We start from the raw sequence: 20979 nt of genomic DNA, 5'->3' as shown, positions 1-20979 counted from the left end.
GCATGGTGGTGGTTCTCATAATTTATTTTATAAAGTCACCATACAGTCACTCCACATACTTCCTATATGTGTTTACAGTTAATTTTATTACGAATTGAGTAGATTCACAAGAATAGAAGATAGATAAGATTAGAAGATGGATTTAAGATGTAAGGAAGAATGATCCATTACCCAGTTTAAGAAGAAAACATAACTGTTACCCAGGAAGTTCTTTGCTCAGTTGCATCCCCTCACTTTCCACTTTGGAAATAACAACTATACTAAATTTTTATTTTTGACATACACTGTATGTTCTTTTTCATATGTACTTGTACCGCTATACAATATAATTTTGTGTGCTTTTGAAAATATCTGTGCATAAGTGGAAGATACTGTAGGTATTTCCTCTTCCATAAAAGGCCTATTTAAAGCTTATACACACTTTAAAATATCAACTTTTTTGAGATATAATTCATATACCATAAAAGACAGCCTTTGAAAGTGTATAATTTGTGGTTTGACGTACTTCCACAGAGTTCTGTAACCCTCACCGCTATCTAATTTTAGAACGTTTTCATCACCCCATAAGGAACCAGTATCCTTTAGAAGTCATTCCCTAATTTCTGTTTCCCTTGGCCACTGGCAGTTACTAATCTGCTTTCTGTCTCTACATATTTGCCTATTATGGACATTTCATTATAAGTGAACCATACCGTGTGTGCAGTATGTGGTGCCATCTTTGTCATCTTTCACTTAGCATGTTTTCAAAGGGGGCTTCCCAGATGGTGCTAGTGGTAAGGAACCCACCTGCCAGTGCTGGAGACGTAAGAGTTGTGAGTTCGATCCCTAGGTCAGGAAGATCCTCAGAAGGAGGGCATGGCAACTCTCTCCAATATTCTTGCCTGGAGAATCTCATGAACAGAGGAGCCTGGCCAGCTACAGTTCATAGTGTCTCAAAGAATTGGACACTACTGAAGCAGAGTTGACTCATTGGAAAAGACTGTGATGCTGGGAAGGATTGGGGGCAGGAGGAGCAAGGGACGACAGAGGATGAGATGGCTGGATGGCATCACCGACTTGATGGACGTGAGTTTGAGTGAACTCCGGGAGTTGGTGATGGACAGGGAGGCCTGGCGTGCTGCAATTCATGGGGTCGCAAAGAGTCGGACATGACTGAGCGACTGAGCTACTGAACTGAACTGAAGCAGCTTTGCATGCATGAACACAGTGCTCTCAAGATTCATTCATGGTAGAGCATGAATCAGTACTCTGTTCCCTTTTGTGGTCAAATAATATACCATTGTGGAGAAGGAAATGGTAACCCACTCCAGTATTCTTGCCTGGAAAACCCCATGGACAGAGGAGCCTGGCAGGCTACAGTCCATGGGGTCAGTAAGAGTCAGACATGACTGAGCGACTTCACTTTACTTTAATATGCCATTGTGTGGATATACCACATTGTCTATCCAACCATCAACTGATGTTTGGGTTGTTTCCATTTCTTGGCTATGATAAATAGCTACGACAAGTATGTACAAGTTTTGTGTGAATATATTTTCTCAATTCTTTTGAGAATATATTAAAAAATGGAATTGCTAGGATTTATGATAACTCTAGATTTAACATTTTGAGGACCTGCGAAACATTTTTTTTTGTGACTGCACCATTTTACTTTCCCAGTAGCTATAAATGAGTATTCTGATTTCTCCACATCTTCATCAACACTTGTTATTGCTGAATTTTGAATGAATAAGCAAACAAGTAAATGTGTGTGTGTGTGTATCATTCTAATGGGTATGAAATGGTATGTCATTATTGGCTTTGCTTTGTATTTCCCTAATTCCCAGTGATGTTGAGCATCTCTTCATGTGTTTATTTTGCCACTTGTATCTCTTACAAGTGTTCAGTACAACTGTTGAGTTTTAAGTGTTCTTTATATATTTTGTGATAAAAAAGTGAAAGTGAAAGTCACATCCAACTCTTTGAGACCCCATGGACTGTATAGTCCATGGAATTCTCCAGGCCAGAATACTAGAGTGGTCAGCCTTTCCCTTCTCCAGGGCATCTTCCCAACCCAGGGATCAAACCCAGGTCTCCCGCATTGCAAGTGGGTTCTTTACCAGCTGAGCCACAAGAGAAGCCCAAGAATACTGGAGTGGGTAGCCTATTCCCTTCTCCAGGGGATCTTCCCCACCCAGGAACTGAACCAGGGCTTCCTACGTTGCAAGTGGATTCTTTACCAACTGAGCTACTATGATAAAATCCCCTTATCAAATATTTTCTTGTATTCCATGGACTTTTTCACTTTCTTGATGTTGTCCTTTGAAATACAAAAGCTTTTCATTTTAATGAAGTACAGTTTACTGAGATTTTTCTTTTGTTGTTTGTACTTTTACTGTAATATCCGAAAAAAAGCATTGGTAAGCCAAAGCATGAAGATTTTCTCAGTGTTTATCTTCTAAAAGTTTTTTTTTTTTTTTTTCAGTTTTAGGTCTATGATTTCATTTTTGTAAACAGTATAAAATAGAGATTCAACTTTCTTTCTTGGCAGGTGTGTATTCTAGTGTTCCAGCACCATTTTTGTAAACATAATCTTTCCCATTAGCACCCTTGTCAAAAATTGTTATTGTCATTCAGTCATTAAGTCATGTCCGACTCTTTGCAACCCCGTGAACTGCAGCACACCAGGCTTCCTTATCCTCCACTATCCCCCAGAGTTTGCTCAGACTCATGTCCACTGAATCAGTGATGCTGTCTATCTATCTCATCCTCTGCTTCCCTCTTCTCCTTTTGCCTTCAATCTTTCCCAGCATCAGAGTCTTTTCTAATGAGTCAGCTATTCACATCAGGTGGCCAAAGTATTAATTACTAATTACTAGTACGAAGTATTAATAAAGTGCAAAAATAATTGGCCATAAACATAAGAGTTTATTAGGGACTGTCAGCTCTTTTCTGCCAATACATATGTCTGTCCTTCATGCAAGTCCCACACTCTATTGATTGTTATAGCTTTTTACTAAGTTCACGATTGCTTTGATTTTTCTGGGTACCTTGCATTTCTATAATTTTAGAATCATCTTTCTCATTTCTGAAAAAAAGTCAAAATTGCATTGAATCTGTAGGTCACTTTGAGAGCTATTACCATCTTAACAATATTAAGACTTCTAATTCACAAACACACAATAGCTTTCCGTTTATTTAAGTCATCTTTAATTTCTATCAATATTTTGTATTTTTCAGTATATATATTTCACACTTCTTTTCTCTAATCTTAAGTATTTTATTATTTTTGATGCTACTGTAAATGAAATTATTTCTTTCATTTTATTTTTAGATTATTCATTAATATAGAAAAATATAGTTACTTTTAATATATTGATTTGTCTTATAACCTCGATGAACTGACTTATTAATTCTAGCAGATTTTTGGTAAATGTCTTTGGATTTTAATGTGCAATATCATGTCATCTGGAATAGAAATGATTTTCCTTATTTCTTTCTAATCTGGAGATTTTTAATTTATTTTCCTTATCTGGTTGCCCTGACTAAAACCTCTGCTGCTGCTAAGTCGCTTCAGTCGTGTCAATGTTGAACTTGGGAGGAATCTGTTCAGAGTTTCACTATTAAGTATAATCTTTGCTATGTGTGTTTTTTTCCCCTTATCAAGCAGAGGACATTCTCTTCTGTTCATTGTTTTTGATCCATTATTCTATCAGTATGGCATATTATATAAATTGGTTTTTGTTCATTGAACAATCCTTGCATTCCTGGATACATCCCACTTGATTTGATTTACTGGATTTGATTTGCTAATATTTTGTCAAAGATTTTTGCATTTATATTCATAAGAAATAGTAGTCTGTAGTCTTTTAGTGATGCCTTTGTCTGGTTTTGGTATTGGTGTAATACTGGTTTCATGGAATAAATTGAGATATGTTTCTACCTCTCTATTTTTAGAAGAGTTGGTGAAGCATTGGTATCAGATTTCTTTCCGTGGCTGATAGAATTCACCAGTTAAGCTATATTGGCCTTGACATTTCTTTGATTATTAATTCAGTCTCTTAACTCATTGTAGATCTATTCAGGTTTTCTATTTCTTCTTGAGTCAAGTTCAATCATTTATTTTTTCTAGGAACTTATCCATTTCACCTAGGTTATTCCATATGTTGGCATATAATTATTGACAGTAATCCCCTATATTCCTTCTCTATTTTTGTAATGTCAGTAGTAATGTTCCTCTTTTCGTTTCTGATTTTAGGAATTTAAATCTTCTTTCTTTTTTTCTTGAATAGTCTAACTAAAAAGTTGTCAGTTTTATTGATCTTTTCAAAGAACCAACTGTTGATTTTTCTCTGTTGCTTATCTATTCTATATTCCATTTATTTCTGCCTTTTGTCTTTTGATTGGAATATTTAATTTATTTATGTTAAAGTACTTTCTGATTAGGGCTTCCCTTGTGGCTCAGCTGGTAAAAAATCTGCCCACAATGTGGGAGATGCTGGGTTTGATCCCTGGGTTGGGAAGATCCCCTGGAGAAGGGAAAGGCATTTTAGTATTCTGGCCTGGAGAATTCCATGGACTGTATAGTCCATGGGGTTGCAAAGAGTTGGACACAGCTGAGTGACTTTCACTTCACTTCACTTCACTTTCTGATTAAGTTGGCGTTACATTGGAGTTACATCTGTCATTTTACTACAGTAAGTCCCCTACTTAGGAACATTCAAATTGGGAGCTTTCAAAGATGCAAACGTGCATTTGCATATCCAGTCATGTAAGTTAGTTAACATGTCTGGGATACATTGTCACGCATATGCATTGTCTAGAAATGATGGTGCTTTTGTGTACTTTACAGTACTGTATAGAGTACAGTAAGTACAGTAGTACAGTATTTTTATATCTTACTCGATGCCAGCCCCTGTTGTACTGTACTACTGTAAGATTAAAAATGTTTCATTTTATTTTTGTGTTTGTTTTTTATGTCTTATTTATGTGAAAGTATTATAAACCTATTACAATATAGTAATATATAGCTGATTATGTTATTTGGGTACCTGCACCTTGTTGTGCTTAATATATATAAATATATATTATGTAAAAATGTATTTATATATTATATATTTTTTTAACCTATGTAGTTACCTCTACCAGTGATCTTTAGTTTTTCAAGTGAGTTTGACTTACTGCCTACTGTACTTTCATTTAAGCCTGAAGGATTCTTAGTATTTCTTGTAGGGCAGGTCTGCTAGCAAAGGAGTCTTTCAGATTTTATTTTTGTAGGAGTGTCATCATTTCTCCTCTGTTTTTTGAAGAATAGTTTTGCAGCATATAGAACACTTGGTTGACTGTCTTTTCCTTTTTAGCATTTTGACAGTATGATCCAACTGCCTTCTGGTTTCCATGGTTTCTGATTAGAAATTAACTGCTTATCTTACTGAAAAGTCTTTGTATATGTGGAATGACTTCTCTTTCGACTTTCAGAATTCTGTCTTTGTTCTTGACTTTTGATACACTGAGTCTGATGTGCTTATGTTTGGATTTCTCTAAGTTTATTCTACTTTGAGCCTGTTGAACTTCTTGGATGTACAAATTAACGCTTTCATCAAATTTTGGAAGTTCTTCAGCCATTATTTCTTCACATATTCTTTCTGCCTCTTTCTTTCATTCCTTCTGGCTCTCCTATTATGTGTATTTTTGATGGTGCCCCACTCATCTCTGAGGCTACATTCATCTTTTTCATTCCTTATTCTTTGTGATTCTCAGACGAGATAATCTCAGTAGACCTAATATTAAGTTAGCTGACTTTTTCTTCATCCAATTCATTCTGCAGAGGAACCTCTCTAGTGAATTTTTTGTTTTACTCATTATATTTATATCTCTAGAATTTCTAGTTGGTCTTCAAGTAATTTTTAACTGTTCATATTCTCTGTACAGTGAGATGCTCACCTACTTTATTTCTTTAGGTATGATTTCTATTAGTTCTTTGAACATATGTATGATTGCTTATTTGTGTCTTCATTTAGTATGTCCAATGTCTGGACATCCTCAGGGAGTTTCTATTGGCTTCTTTTTCACCCTGTGTCATGGCCAAACTTTTCTGATTCTTTATCTATCTTGTAATTTTCTGTTGAAAACTGGGCATTTCAATTATAATGTGGCCAATCTGAAAACCAGATTTTACCCCTCCTCAGAGCTTATTGTTGCTTCTGTTGTCATTGCTGCTGATGATAGGATTTATTTAGTTAGTTTCCTGAACAAATTCTGTAAAGTTATATTCTTTATCATGCATGGCCACGAGATCTGTATACAAAAGCTTAGTTATCTGTTAATGATTAGACAGTGATTTCTTTAAATGCCTGGAATCAGTCGTTTTATTGAGCCTTTGCCAGGTGGCTCTGTGTTTGCATGTTCGGGAATGCCTTCAGCACTCCATCAGGCAGTTGTTATATTCACTATCAGTTTTATCTGGATCTCTAAAGCCAAAGAGTACATCATGAGTAATGCTGGACTGGATGAAGCACAAGCTGAAATCAAGATTGCCGGAAGAAATATCAGTAACCTCACATATGCAGATGACACCACCCTTATGGCAGAAAGCAAAGAAGAACTAAAGAGCCTCTTGATGAAAGTGAAAGAGGAGAGTGAAAAAGCTGGCTTTAAACTCAACATTCAAAAAAAAAAGATCATCGCATCCCATCCCATCTCTTCATGGCAAATAGATGGGGAAACAATGGAATCAGTGGCTGACTTTATTTTCTTGGGCTCCAAAATCTCTGCAGATGGTGAGTGCAGCCGTGAAATTAAAAGATGCTTGCTCCTTGGGAGAAAAGATATGACCAACCTAAACAGCATATTTAAAAGTAGAGACATTACTTTGCCAACAAAGGTCCGTCTAGTCAAATCTATGGTTTTTCCAGTAGTCATGTACAGATGTGAGTTGAACTGTAAAGAAAGCTGAGTGCCAAAGAATTGATGCTTTTGAACTGTGCTGTTAGAGAAGACTCTTGAAAGTCCCTTGGACGGCAAGGAGATCTGACCAGTCCATCCTAAAGGAAATCAGTCCTGAATATTCATTGGAAGGACTGATGCTGAAGCTGAAACTCCAATACTTTGGCCATCTGATGCAAAGAACTGACTCATTGGAAAAGACCCTGATGCTGGGAAAGATTGAAGGCGGGAGGAGAAGGCGATGACAAGGATGAGATGGTTAGATGGCATCACTGACTCAATGGACATGGAGTTTGAGTGAACTCTGGGAGTTGGTGATGGATGAGGAAGCCTGGCGTGCTGCAGTCCATGAGGTCACAGAGTCAGACATGACTGAGCAACTGAACTGGACTGAACTGAGGCTACCTTGGTTGTGAGACTGTTGGTTTTAAAGGGGAACATGAAGCTGAGGTTATGGGGATGGGGATAAGCCAAGTTAAAATGCCACAAAACTCGCTGGAGAGGGTGTGGAGAAAAGGGAACCCTCCTACACTGTTGGTGGGAATGCAAACTAGTACAACCACTATGGAGAACAGTGTGGAGATTCCTTAAAAAATTGCAAATAGAACTGCCATATGACCCAGCAATCCCACTGCTGGGCATACACACCGAGGAAACCAGAATTGAAAGAGACACATGTTCTCTTTCAATGTTCATCGCAGCACTGTTTATAATTGGCAGGACATGGAAGCAACCTAGATGTCCATCAGCAGATGAATAGATAAGAAAGCTGTGGTACATATACACAATGGAGTATTACTCAGCCGTTAAAAAGAATACATTTGAATCAGTTCTGATGAGATGGATGAAACTGGAGCCAATTATATAGAGTGAAGTAAGCCAGAAAGAAAAACACCAATAGAGTATACTAACACATATATATGGAATTTAGAAAGATGGCAATGACGACCCTGTATGCAAGACAGCAAAAAAGACACAGATGTGTAGAGCGGACTTTTGGACTCAGAGGGAGAGGGAGAGGGTGGGATGATTTGGGAGAATGGCATTGAAACATGTATACTATCATGTAAGAATCGAATCACCAGTCTATGTCTGATGCAGGATACAGCATGCTTGGGGCTGGTGCATGGGGATGACCCAGAGGGATGTTGTGGGGAGGGAGGTGGGAGGGAGGTTCATGTTTGGGATCGCATGTACACCCGTGGTGGATTCATGTCAATGTATGGCAAAACCAGTACAGTATTGCAAAGTAAAATAAAGTAAAAATAAAAATTAAAAAAAAAAACTCACTATTTTATGGAAAAGATTTAGTTGTTTTTTCTCAAACACTTCTCATGCTATTGGAAACCTTTGTTTAGTTTCTGCAGAGGTTAATTTTGACAGATTTTGTCAAGTTCTTTGCTTTGTGGAGGGGCATGTTTTCCAAGATCTTTACTCAGATATTCTTGAAGTGTTTCTCATGCCCAGTTATTTTTTACTGAGTTATTTGCAGTGCTAAATCTGCAGTTCTAATCCTATTCACATTGGAGTCAATCTGCATAGTTTCTTCTAGAGTGAGCAGTGTGCAACCTGTTGTTATTAATAATTTGCTGGGTTTTTCTTATTAACTTGCTGGAGTTTTTAAAATACTCTCGTGAGTAGTCCTTTGTCACTCCTGTATATTGCAAAACTTCTGCCAGTCTGTGGCTATTTTTTTCCCCTCTCTTTGTAGTGCTTTAATGAGGTTCTTACTTTTAAAAGATTTTGAATGTGTTAATATTTTTCTTTATGATTTATGCCCTTTTGTTTTTCTTTAGTAGTATTTGCCTTTACCCCAAGGTAATCTAGAAACTATTCTGTAAGTTGGTGCTCTTGTGGTTTTATTTTCTACCTGGAACTGATTCATATGTGATAGGATTTAGGGGTTCACTTTCACCTTGTTCTGTATGGATATTCCACTGCAGCAGCCCTATTTATTCAAACATCAGTTTTTACCTTACTGGTTTGCTGGGTCAGTGCTGCCTGTTATATATCAGTTTTGGTGTACACAGAGGTCTCTTGCTGAACTCTTTGTTTTTCTCTTTTGCTCAGTTTCTCTTAACTTAAAGGGCTTCCCAGGTGATTCACTGGTAAAGAATCTGCTTGTCAATTCAGGAGACGTGGGTTTGATCCCTGGGTTGAGAAGATCCCCTGGAGAAGGAAATGGCAACCCACTCCAGTATTCTTGTCTGGAAAATCTCATGAACAGACGTTGGTGGGCTACAGTCTGTGGGGTCACAAGAGTCAGACAGGACTTAGCAACTAAACAACCCCAGTAGCACCTTGTCCTTTAGGAGATGTCTTGACTGTTCTAAGGCTTTGCTTTTCTATTAAATTTATAGCTCAAATAAGGGAGAAATGACATCTTCAAGTATTGATTCTTCCAAATGATGAACATGATAATTTACCTATTTATATAGGTTCTTCACTCTTTTACAACAGTTTTAACATTTTCTCCATATAAATTTTGTACATTTTGAATTAGATTTTTGTTGCTGGACTCTTCATATTTTTAAGTTGTTGAAAACAGTTATAAAATATTAAAATTCTTAACTGTGGCAGGTCTTTAGAGACACAGTTTCTTTTTTGTGACCCTACACATATATACTGATTTTGTGTCCAGCAAACTTACTAAACTCATTTATTCTAATAATTTATCTGCAAGTTTTACTGAGTTGTCCATATAAACAATTATGTAATTTATTAGGGATAGGAGGTTTTTTTCCTTGCCATTCCCCTTGTCTTTGTTTTTTTGTTTGTTTGTTTTTTACTATGTTGGCAGTGGTATCACAACCAGTGAAAAGAAGTGGTGATAGTGGAACATATTATCTTGTTTCTGATGTAAAGGAAATACTTTCAGCCTTTAACTGTTAAGTATAATGTTTTTTATAGGTTTTATACAGCGAGATTTTATCAGGTTAATGAAGTTCATTTCTACTCCTAGTTTTATAAGAATTTAGTTAGTTTTTTTATCATGAATGGATGTTGGATCTTATCATTCTGGTAAAAAGTCTTGTTCATTAAATTTTTAAAAATTAAACTTTATTTTTCTATTTTCTTTAGCAAAGAAGTTTGTGATCCTGACATTGGCGGCCAGATCATAATGTGTCCTCAATGTGATAAAGAGTGTCCATTCTGGTCACTCAATGTTACTTGCGAGTCCTCAAAGGTATTTTTTTCAAATCACAAGTAATGAAAGCTTTTTTTGCCTGCTAATAATTTTAATACGACATAGTACTTAAATTTTTTTCCTCTTGAGGAATTTAGAAAGGTAATTTTCAGCTAAGCCTTTATTTTCAAAGATAGATATAAAATACATGTGTTATTCCTTGTTTATAAATAATACATTGAAATTAAAAGCCTTATCAATAATCTCCTGAAAGGTCAGTGAAGAACTGTAGAATTGAAACTGCTTGAATATTTCAAGTAATCAAAACAGATTTCTCAAACCTGCTTATCTGGCTTATCTCATAAATACTGTTTAACAGGTTTACTGTTATAAGTATTTTCCTTAATTCAAGTATGGAAACCTGAAATCTGTACTTGTTTTTCCACTTTGAAAGTATGCTAAAACTCTCCTTGGATTTTTAAAGACTTTGCAGATCAGATTTAGACTGTATTTATAAAAATGCATAAGAAAGGTTTTGTCTTCAAATGGTAACAGACATTCACTTTGTCTCTAAACATTCCTACCAAACACATCTGGTTCCCCTTACACATGCAGATAGATCGTCTTGAGCTATATGACTTCTTAAAATCCAGGAGGTTTAGCAAAAGCATTGAGACTGGAGGGAGCTTTCTGAAAGGCATACCAGAAAGACTAGACAGGAAGAAGGATGGTTGGCTTGCTTCAGGAGGTTTTCCTGGCAACTTTGACCTTCTTAGAATTCGTCCCTGTCTTGATCTCTCTGTCCCCTCACTCTGCTATGAAAGTTTAGGAATATTTCTATGATCTCAGAATATTCTGATCTGCTCCATGTACACAGCTAATATGGTGATGCTACTTTATAGTTTAGACTTCGCAAACTTATGCCTGGATTATCACTTGACACACGAAAGAGTGCTGTGAGGCACGTAGAACAGGTGTTCCCTCTATTTTACAGATTAAAACACTGAATCTGCGGGCTTAAATAATTTGCTCAGCCACCCGCCTGGTAACAGGCAAGCCAGGAAATGACAGCACATCTGCCTTCCTTGCTGTTACCGCATTCCTCACTGGCTGCCTGTAGGACCATGCACTTCACTCTTGAATGGAACTCAGTTTGAAAAATTGCTCCACCACTTAATTAAGAGGATCGCAGGATATTGTCAACACGTGTATTTTTATACTTTATGAGTTAAATTAGATTTCATCGCCCACTCCCCTTCAACTAACACAAGTTCTAGACTATAAATACCCATCATAGATCACTCAAAGTGAAAGACTTGGAGGTAGCAAGAGAGAAGCTGCCTTCCAGCACCGTTGACTCATAAAGATCCATAGTGTGTATCTCCAGGCCACAGGATTTAAGGCAAGTGCAAAGGATAATACCAGAGGCAAACTGTACTCCACAGAGTACAAATGGAAATTCCATTTTCCTTAAGAAATTTCCACACTGTCATGTTTTGGGGGAAAAAAAGTGAATCATTCTCTTCCAGTTTCAAAAAAAAAATGCTTTGAGTCTTTTCAGACTGATTTACAAAGGGAGGGACGTGTATAAAAGAATGTAAAAGAATGAAAAGAAAAAATAACATAAAAAAGGAAAAAAGAGAATCACCTTTCCTGTTTATTGATTAATTCAGTCATTTCTTCATTAATACATTTTATAGTCATTTCTTTCCTTTTGGAATATTCACTAGTTGATATGTATGCCAGAATTATTAATAAATTAGAAATAGATAATCAGGATCAAGGAAATGAAGAAACAGTTATGAAAATAATCAGGATTGATACTGGTTTTGTGACTGAGCAATAAATAAAGTTCTTAGCTTTTTAGCTGGCAAGATAAAGAGGAAATATGGTTAAGTTATAATGTTTAGGTCTTTGAAATGCATTGTTCCATAATTTTGATTTTGTTCCTTTGCAGGAAGAAAGCATAGCAAATTGTCACTTTTCTAGATTCTAAGTTTTCTAGATTTCTCTCCTCCACTTAAAATCATCATGCCTGCATGTGCAGCTCTCTCTGACTTCCTGCTCCACATGACTAACGCAGTGTGCTGACTCGGGGCCAGTGTTAGCACAGCCAGCTTTCCCTCTCTGCCATCCTGCCAAGCAAGCTAAGCTAAGCTTCTTACCAAGAAAACGCTTTGCTTATCTTCCCCCTTACTTCCTGCTTCCATGTTGTTTCTGGGGCATGTAGAGCAGAGAGGCCAACCATCTTATACTTTCAGTTCCTCGATTCTTACCCATATGGCAAAAATGGTAACTTCTTCCAAGACACCTAACTGTCTCTCATAGGAGTGCAAGGCACATCTTGCTTTGCAAGATGTTTTGAGCTCAGCAGCTGCGGTGAGCTTGGCCTTAGCAGTACACCTGCCTTTTCTTGCTGTTTCTTTCCCTCCCACTCCTCTGGTATTGACAGATGTGCTTCCAGTGGCTTTTTCTCAGCATAATAGGATTTTCTCTTTCTGGAGTGGGAGGATAGAGGCATCAGGGCAAATAGGGAGGTATCACTTAGAGGTTTGCACTGATTCCTAGAAGAGAAGTGACACTGGACAGAATCTTCAATAATAACATTATAACGTGCAGAACCGTATTTCATGGGACTTTTCCTATAATAATTTTTCAATAAAGGATAAGACATGACATTAAAAGAGAGCTTGGAAAAGATGGTTCAAGAGAGTCAGAGCTGAAAGATTTGAAATCTGGGTTCTGTGTAATCCCAGGACTAGAGTAGGTAGGGAGCTCTGTTCCCCAGATTGATCACTCATTTGTTAATTCTGTCTTCCTTGAGCTGGATTTTTGAGAGGAGTAACTGAATGACAGTTTGGGACTGTTCTTTCTGCTCAGGAAATATATGTGTGATTGAGGCGCATCTACATGATTTGGAAAAGGATATATAAGATGGGTAGGTGGATATTATTTTACAGAAATAACCTTAACATATTTTATTTAGATGGAAGTTTATTCATTTTGCATCAGTATAAGGGCAACCCAAAAAGAACTTTTAAAAAGTCAAGTTTTTTACTTAGAAGCAGCTTTGAATTTTCCTTAGCCCTGAAGAGTTTGCTTTTTATTTATTTATTTTTTAGCCTATAGCTTCCTTTTCTAGCATGTCTTCTTTCCTTTTCATAAGATCATTCATAAAGTTGATATTGTGTTTGCCACTTTTTCTACTAATTTTGTAGACCTTTTTAGGAGATATAAAAATGCTCACTGATGAAAAATTGGTAGCTAATTGGAAATTTTTTCAGGAATTAATAGAGGGAGACAATTAGCAAAAGTTTGAAAGTTAGTAAGCTAGTAAATAGAGTATGTAGTGTATTCATTCATGATCACTGTACCCTTTTAATGTCAGCAAAAGCACTTTGCATCTTTATCCTGATGAAAGCTTCTGTCAGCCATGATAGAAAAGTCATCACTGGATTTGAGGAAAACAAGCTCTGGAGGCGAGCCATCTTAAAGTAAACCCCAGCTTTGGGCTTCTCAAAAAAACCAGGAATTCGGGAACTTGCCCCCTGACCAGGGTGGGATGATAAGATGCAAATCATAAATCTCCAAGTTGTTTGGAGTTCATTGTCCTCTTAGGGCCATTCTGTTTCCTCGAATTCACTCTGATCGTCCATAAAAAGAGGCTGTTATTCAAAAGTATGTTAGAGGCTTTCAACAAAATGGAATCTTAGCAGCTGTGCTTATTTCTTTATCAAGACACAGAAAGATTCCTTTGGAAAATGTAGTCTGGTAAAAGCTGTGTGCTTTCAGGAGAATGAGAAATCTCATCTGTAAGTATGTAGTAGATGTGGTGATTGTCAAACTAGGCAACAGATTTAAAAGAAATTTCCAGACGGTAAGATATACAAAGCAGCGCATATTTGATGAATTCTAGTAGGTGAAGAACATAATTCATGTAAATGTCATTATTGTATTTTACAGAAATTGTGCATCTTTGACAGTTTTGGAACCCTAGTCTTTGCAGTATTTATGGGGGTGTGGGGTAAGTTATATATATATTTTTTTCAGTTTCCTTTTGCCTCTTAACTGAAATCAAACAAACAAAAACCCTAAAATCACATAAGTACTGAACTTAATATCTTTATGCGGTTTTATATAGAGAGACTTATCAAAACAACCCACTTTTAGTCTCTTGGATTGCCCAAGCTTCAGCTCGCCTGGAACTCCATGTTTATCATTCTTAAGGCCATTGTATCAATTACTGCATATAAAAATACCTCAAGATGTATTGTTTCTCATGGTTCTCCGTGTCAGGTGGGAAATTCGCCACCAGGGTTGGTGTACGGGGCTCAACTGGGCCACCTCGTCCTGGTGTGCATGGTTTCTCAACCTCCAGGAGCTGGACCAGCATTCTTCACATGGCAGTTCAGAGCTCCAAAGAGACGCAGGAAAGGAAAAGTACACATCAGGCATTTGTTAAGCCTACATTTGCATCTAGTTTGCAAATGTTCCATCAGCCAAAGCATGCCATGGTCAACCCAATGACAATGTGAAGAGACGGGAGGACAGCTCAAGGGCTTAGATAATACAGGGAGGCATGGTTCATTGGCAGCTATTGTTGTATTAGCATCCCTAGCTGTGATCCAACCTAATTTTCATGGGGTTGGGGTTCAGGAAAAGCAGCAACATGGGGATTCCAGGTAAGCTTTCTTATTTACATACTTCTGTATGAGTGACTAGTTAATAAATACATGCTGCTACTCTTATCATAATAACATTCTGTTTAATAAATAGGACAGATGTGATCCTTAAGAATATAATTTGTATATAGAAGTTTTAACACTATATATTATTTATCTTCAAGAGCATCATTAATGTAATGAGGCAATTATCATTTTATACAGACTATGACATGTTTAATTGATGTAAATGTTCTACCATAGGAGAAAAAAAATGTTCATTTTCGAAGATAAATGCATTTCCAATTTCATTGTGTGAGTCTGGGGTAAGACAGTTCAGGATGTAGATAGGTGGGGGAGGAAACAGAACCAAGTTTCTTATTTTGGAGAAGACAGCCTGTCAACACATGCTACTAACATACAGATACCATTGTTAATAGGTGTTCCTGGCGGTATTTCTCTTTTGCAGTGGTTGTGCCTATGAAGGGTCCCCAAATGAATCACAAAACAGACAGGCCAATCACTTTGGACACTTTTAAGAGATGTTAGTTGCCACTCCTGCATAGAATAAACTGTAAGATAGCCAAATGTACCTAATAAGTCACATTGTCATTCAGACATTTAGCATGTTTTGGCTGGAGACCAAACAGTAGCTAATATTTGCCACATGGAAGAATAAAGATCAAGGTCATATATTAAGATTCTCTGTACTCCTTCACTGTGAAATACACCTTTCATTTTTTTCATCCTGGTAAGAGGGTTAGTGCTGAACATGTGGACAGGGGCAGTTTTAACTAAATTGCCCAAACCTCAGTCTCAACACTAATTCATAATCTATAAAATTCAAACACATCTATTGAACTCCGTATGTTAATAGAGCTGATAGCCCTAATTAAAAGAGACTTCTTAAATGAAGCAAAAATTACTAACTTTGACACGAAAGAAAAGCTTCAAATTTCCTAACCAGCTCTGCTTTCTGTGATCATTAAACTACACCATGTTTACAGAAGTGACAGGCATAGTGAACTGCTGATTTTATTTCATCAGATTTTAGAATGCAGAAAACATTTCAGCCCTGCTCATGGCACCACATGTGTATCTTTAAGGATATGTGTGTGTATGATGAAGTTTTTATTTTAAATGCCTTATTGCTTTTCTTGTTACCTCTGCCTGATGAGAACTACTGCTGGGAACCTCATTACAGAAAGCCTGCAATTGCAAAACTGAAGTTTTTCATATCACCATCATCATATTCCTGTACCATCTCTTGTGCCCAGATGTATGTTGCAGAGTATTTTTCTTCTCCCTGGAAACTATAAAAGTTGAAAGTAGAAAACCTTGTATAATAAATTTAGCGTAAATCATGTACTTCTTTGAAAAATAGCCCTCTTTTAGGCCAAGCCAGTCCATCTGCTGCTACTGACTCCTCGAGTGCTAAACACCAACTACTCCCGGTGGAAGCAGAGGTTCTGAAAGCCTTCTCCCCTCTCTATTCCTTGTTGTTTCTTACCTACCTCTCTTCTCCCCACCAGCCTCTTGGCTGCATGACTGCCATTTTTAATTTTCACCTTTGAGTTCTAGGGTGGGCCTAGTGATTTCTAGAAAAACTCAGAAACCTAGCTCGTAAGAAGGGGGATTTCAGGAAGCCGTCACCCTAACTAGCTGCACTTGGAGATCAGAAAATGACTATTAGAACTATTCGTTTCAGGTCTCTGCTTCTGTGGCTGCATCCACACTAGCAAAATGATGCAACTCCTATAACCACCTCTGTCTACATTCAGCTGCATTTCTGATGTCAGTGACACACAGGTGCATCTGATGGGCATGTTAAAAACCACATCTGGACTCCTAGCTGCAGGAGAGTCTGAGAGATGTAATTTTTTTTAGAATTACGATTTTTAAAATTTATTCAAATATAGTTGATTAACTACATTGTGTTAATTTCTGCTGTACAGCAATTTCTCAATTATACATATACAGGAATTTTTCATATTTTTCCCAGTATGGTTTATCACAGTATATTGAATATAGTTCCCTGTACAATACAGTATGACCTTGTTATTTATCCCGAGAAATGTATCTTCAGCCTTGTAGTCTTTCAGTTAGGAAGTAGGAATCTAGGCTAAGCAAACTCATCTGCCTTCTGAATGATTACAGAAGTCTGAATAGTTTCCAGACCCAATAAAACCCGCCAGGCCTTTAGCAGCAAACTGTTAAAGCAACCAGAGCGATCCCAGCTACAGAGTGTGCCTTGTCCTTAGACATTGCTGGATACAACCACCTACACTGTGTATTGGAATCTTCCATCAGATGGCTATTTTCTTTATAATATCCTGATTAAGAGGACCAGCTGGTTTTGGTTCCCATGGTCCTGGGCAGCCTTCTCTCTTTTCTTATTCTATGTTCATTCTATGTTCTTATGGAACGTATTCCATGTTTCATATTCTATGTTCATTTTATTATTCTGTGTCTCTCTCGGTCAGCTAGAGCTGCCTGGTACATGGTTTGCCAGAGAATGTAAGTGCCGTGCTCCCCTCTGGAGTCCAACCAGTTGTTTTATTGCAGGAAGAGAGAGTACAAAAGATATAGAACAGGAAATCCGTGTCTGGCATCATGCACAGTCACCCCAGGTCCCCGTGCTGTCACTCTGGGACATGCAGCACCGTGAGCAAGCAGCCACGTGGCCCAGGACACTCCAAGCATTGAGTGGTTATACTGGGCTATGGGTTCTGTCATGGACCATGCTGAGTTCTTGGCTCTATGAAACGAGGAACTAAGAAACTCCCACCCATTCTTGCAGCCCTCCAGGGTTTTGAGGATTTGCTACCCACTCATTATTTTTCATCAGGCCATTTCTGGCTTGCACAGCAGTCCTATCACTTCCCACTCAGAATGCGTCTACTTCAGGATTTGGTAAAAGCATCCATTTTATGTTCAAGTTCAGGAAGGAAGGGGAAGGGTATCCACTGTCCTTTCCTTATAGCAACTGATTAAACTGCTTCTCTTGCTTTTTGTAAGAAGTTTTATTTTCATAACTCATCTCCTGCTAATACTGTTGTTAGATTATTACTGAGCAAATGAATGGCTGTTACACTCCCATTCTAGAGATGAGGAAAATGACACTCAGGCAGATGCAGCAAATTACTAGAGGCCCCCAAAGACAAAAAGTGACAATCAGAACAAGGGCTCTTAGGTACTTGGTTGTCACCAGCCCTTAAATCAGTGACAGGATGCAGGGAATAGTAATAAAGTTGCAACAGACTTTTAAAAGGATGCAGAAATATTTATTTGATATAATTGCACTATCTTATCTGGGGATCTGAGAAATGGGCTAGAAAATAATGGTTCTACAATCTTGATCCTAACTCACCTATGCAGGTATGGGCCCTTCTTTCTGGATCAGGAGTAAGAAAGCCCAGCCTCACAAGATCAGTCCTGTTCATTTCATCCACCTGCTTGTAGATGCCAAAACACAGTAGGACTTTCATGTCCTGCATCACAGATTTTTTTCAAATAGTTATGTTTGAAGATATAAATTCATGAGAGCTGCTCTTTCAAATGAAGTGAAAAGTAGTTTTCTTTACTTAGCAGAAGAAGAAAATAAGAATTTTCTTCATTGAAAATCAATAAAAATTTCAAAAATAGCTGTATTTCTCATATTTCAATTAAAGTGACAAAATTTAGAGAGAGTCCATAAACACAGGGAAAGTATCCAAAGTGGCTTTAGAGAGCTTTTTCCAGGCTAGCCTTATAAAGAGGCTATTAAAAGAAAGATACCATCTTCTAACCCACCCACAGTCCCCTTCTTGAGGTTGGAAAGGGCCAGCATGTCCCCTGGGAGTGGTCCTGGGTCAAGTGAACCATGGGACAGGATGGTACATATGATATTTTCTCAGTCTCTCTCTCCTGAATAACTCCCAGCACTCAAAGGGCCAGAGCCACCACAACCTCACCCATCAACAGTTGCACCCTCCTCTCAGCTCCTCCAGGCCCTCAAGATGGGCAAAGCAGAGAGTGGTAGACAGTGGACGGTCAGGCATAGCAGGGAGCGGCTCGAGCGAGCTTGGCCCGCCAAGTAGACGATTACATCCTTCAGCTGAACCAGGCAGTGGCCGTCCTCCAGTTTTTGGAGTGACTTCCCACAGTACATTCATTTAGCTAATACTTACCCAGTGCCTGCTGTTTGCTAGTGTTTCAGCCACGGACAAAACCAAATCCCTGCCCTCACGGACATCGTAAATGATAAATGCAGGAGCAAACAAAGGTCAGGATGTGTGAGTGCTATCTATTGTGACACGCACAAGTGGAGATCAGAGTAGGGAATAGAGTGTGTGTCTTTTTTGCAGAGTGTACACTAGCTCTGGACTGATTTCATAGCTGCAGAGGGGAAGACAGAGTGGAAAGAACATCATGGGTGTGAAGTGTAATGCAGTGTTGGCAATAGAATTCTCAAATTAAAAAGTAGGGGTCTTCTATTAAATAAGGTGTGTGGTGGTATGAGCCCAGGGGTCTTTAGTAAGTGGGTGGTGGTTCTGTTTCATGTGCAGCCCGAGGAAAGCTGGCTCATTCCCCAAAGCTGGGATCTCTTTGGAGTATCTGCATGTGAGACGAGCATGGGTCAGATGGGGAGCAGGACCAGTCAGTCACAGCCTAGTCCACAGTTAGCTGGTGCCCTCAAGGCTTTCACCCCATGGACACTTCATTTCCCCCGAATGGGGGAAGAGCGCGAATGGCTGGGCAGGTTCTCAGTGGTGGAGGCATCACTCTCTGTACGGAACACTCACCACTGTGCATCCTTTGCACTGACTGGGCTGAGCCAGATGAGGCTGTAGAGTAGCTGAGCTGTGGTACCACGCTTCCGTTCCAGCAAAGTGGTCTGTTTTTGAAGGTTCTGGTCAAGGAGTCACAAGTGCTGTCTTACCCATAAATGAGGGACAAACTCTTTCATTCTGGGAAGGGCATGTAGAAGGAGAAGGGCCTGCCCTGAAAGCAGGAGCTGCTCTGGGGACCGGTTGAAATCTTTCTAGCTTCCCAACCACATAGGAGATGATTAGTGGCCTCCCCCACTAACTGTGCTCTTTGCCTCCTTTGACAGCAGCATCCGTGGCAAAAAGCCAGGCTGCCACCCATATATGCTTGTGAACATCAGGTAATCACAGCAGCGGCATCATGAGGGTTAGTGTATCCACAGAGGCAGTGTTGGGACAGAGGGCAGTTACTAGCTTTATGTCCTGGAGGAGGAGAATCAGACACTGGGCAGGCAAGCAGTGATGACGTCTCAGCAGAGTGGGTGCTGGAACAGAGCCAGCAGGAGGCGGGTTATGGAGCAGGCAGCTTGGGCAGTTAGGCTTAGTCGTAAGAAGGGCTTGGGCTCTGAAGCCAAGCATGCCTTGCTTCGATACCTGACTCCTTATCTCAGGCAAGTATTTGAAGTTTTCTGTGCCTCTGTTTCCTGATGTCCAAAATGGGGGTGGTAATAGCAGTTACCTCAGAGGGTCATGAGAGTCTTTATAAATGTTAGGTCATTTAGCTCAGGACAGCCTGTAAGCTGGTTCCTATTTCCCCCATTTTCCATAGAGGGAAGCAGGGACTCAGGCTGTGGAAGCGTTGTAACCAGTAGTCAAACACCTAGTGATTGTCACAGCCAGAATTCAGACTTGATTCCAATGTCCAGATTATCTCTGCTCTCACTCACTGTTGTTGGAACATCAGTGAAGTCACAACAAACACTGCCGGAGGTGGGTATTTTGAGCATTCCCGCTGTCCTCGCCATTGGGAAGCATTGCTTTCACCTTCCTCATGGCGCATCTTGAGGTTTCCCCCGCATGTCCAGCTGCCCGTGGCAGGGTCTGCAGGATTTCAAGACAGCCTCTGTTTGCCCTCTACCCAAAGGCTCCCTGCTCTCTGCAGGTTGATTCTTAACCCTGACTGCCCCGTCGAGCTTTCCAAAGACAGAAAACAATGTCAGACCGATGAAATCAGCACCTTGAGGGTGGTGCCCAGGCTGAGACCGTTTTAAGAGCCCTCAGTGCTTCTCATGCAGCCAGGGTGAGAACTGCCGCTCCATAGTCCCTGCAGAGCTCATCCACTCTTGCCCCAGTTGCCGCTGCAAACAGGACAAATTCTCTGCTCAGTCTGGGTCTTTCTCCCAAGTTCTAGACTTTTATCTGCCTACCAGACATCTCTCCTGGGGCCCACAGGCAGCTGATCAGAACCGAATCAGTTGTCTTCTCTCTCAGACTTCCTCCCTTTCCTGCCCTTCTTATT

The 20979-nt window shown here is 39.1% G+C and overlaps 1 protein-coding gene across 2 annotated transcripts in view; it reads left to right on the top strand.

Moving 5' to 3' along the window:
• The window catches only part of ANO6 (anoctamin 6), a 233530-nt gene that overhangs the window by 170661 nt on the left and 41890 nt on the right, over positions 1-20979 (top strand). For both annotated transcript variants that reach the window (XM_005680057.3, XM_018047899.1), the window contains 2 exons: positions 10006-10111; positions 14015-14075. In XM_005680057.3, the coding sequence (XP_005680114.3) occupies positions 10006-10111; positions 14015-14075 (167 nt within the window). The remainder of the gene's footprint in view (positions 1-10005; positions 10112-14014; positions 14076-20979) is intronic.

The sequence above is a fragment of the Capra hircus genome, chromosome 5 (genome assembly GCF_001704415.2).
Source record: "Capra hircus breed San Clemente chromosome 5, ASM170441v1, whole genome shotgun sequence".
Classification (NCBI taxonomy): domain Eukaryota; kingdom Metazoa; phylum Chordata; class Mammalia; order Artiodactyla; family Bovidae; genus Capra; species Capra hircus.
This window is presented reverse-complemented; position numbering and strand designations above follow the sequence as displayed.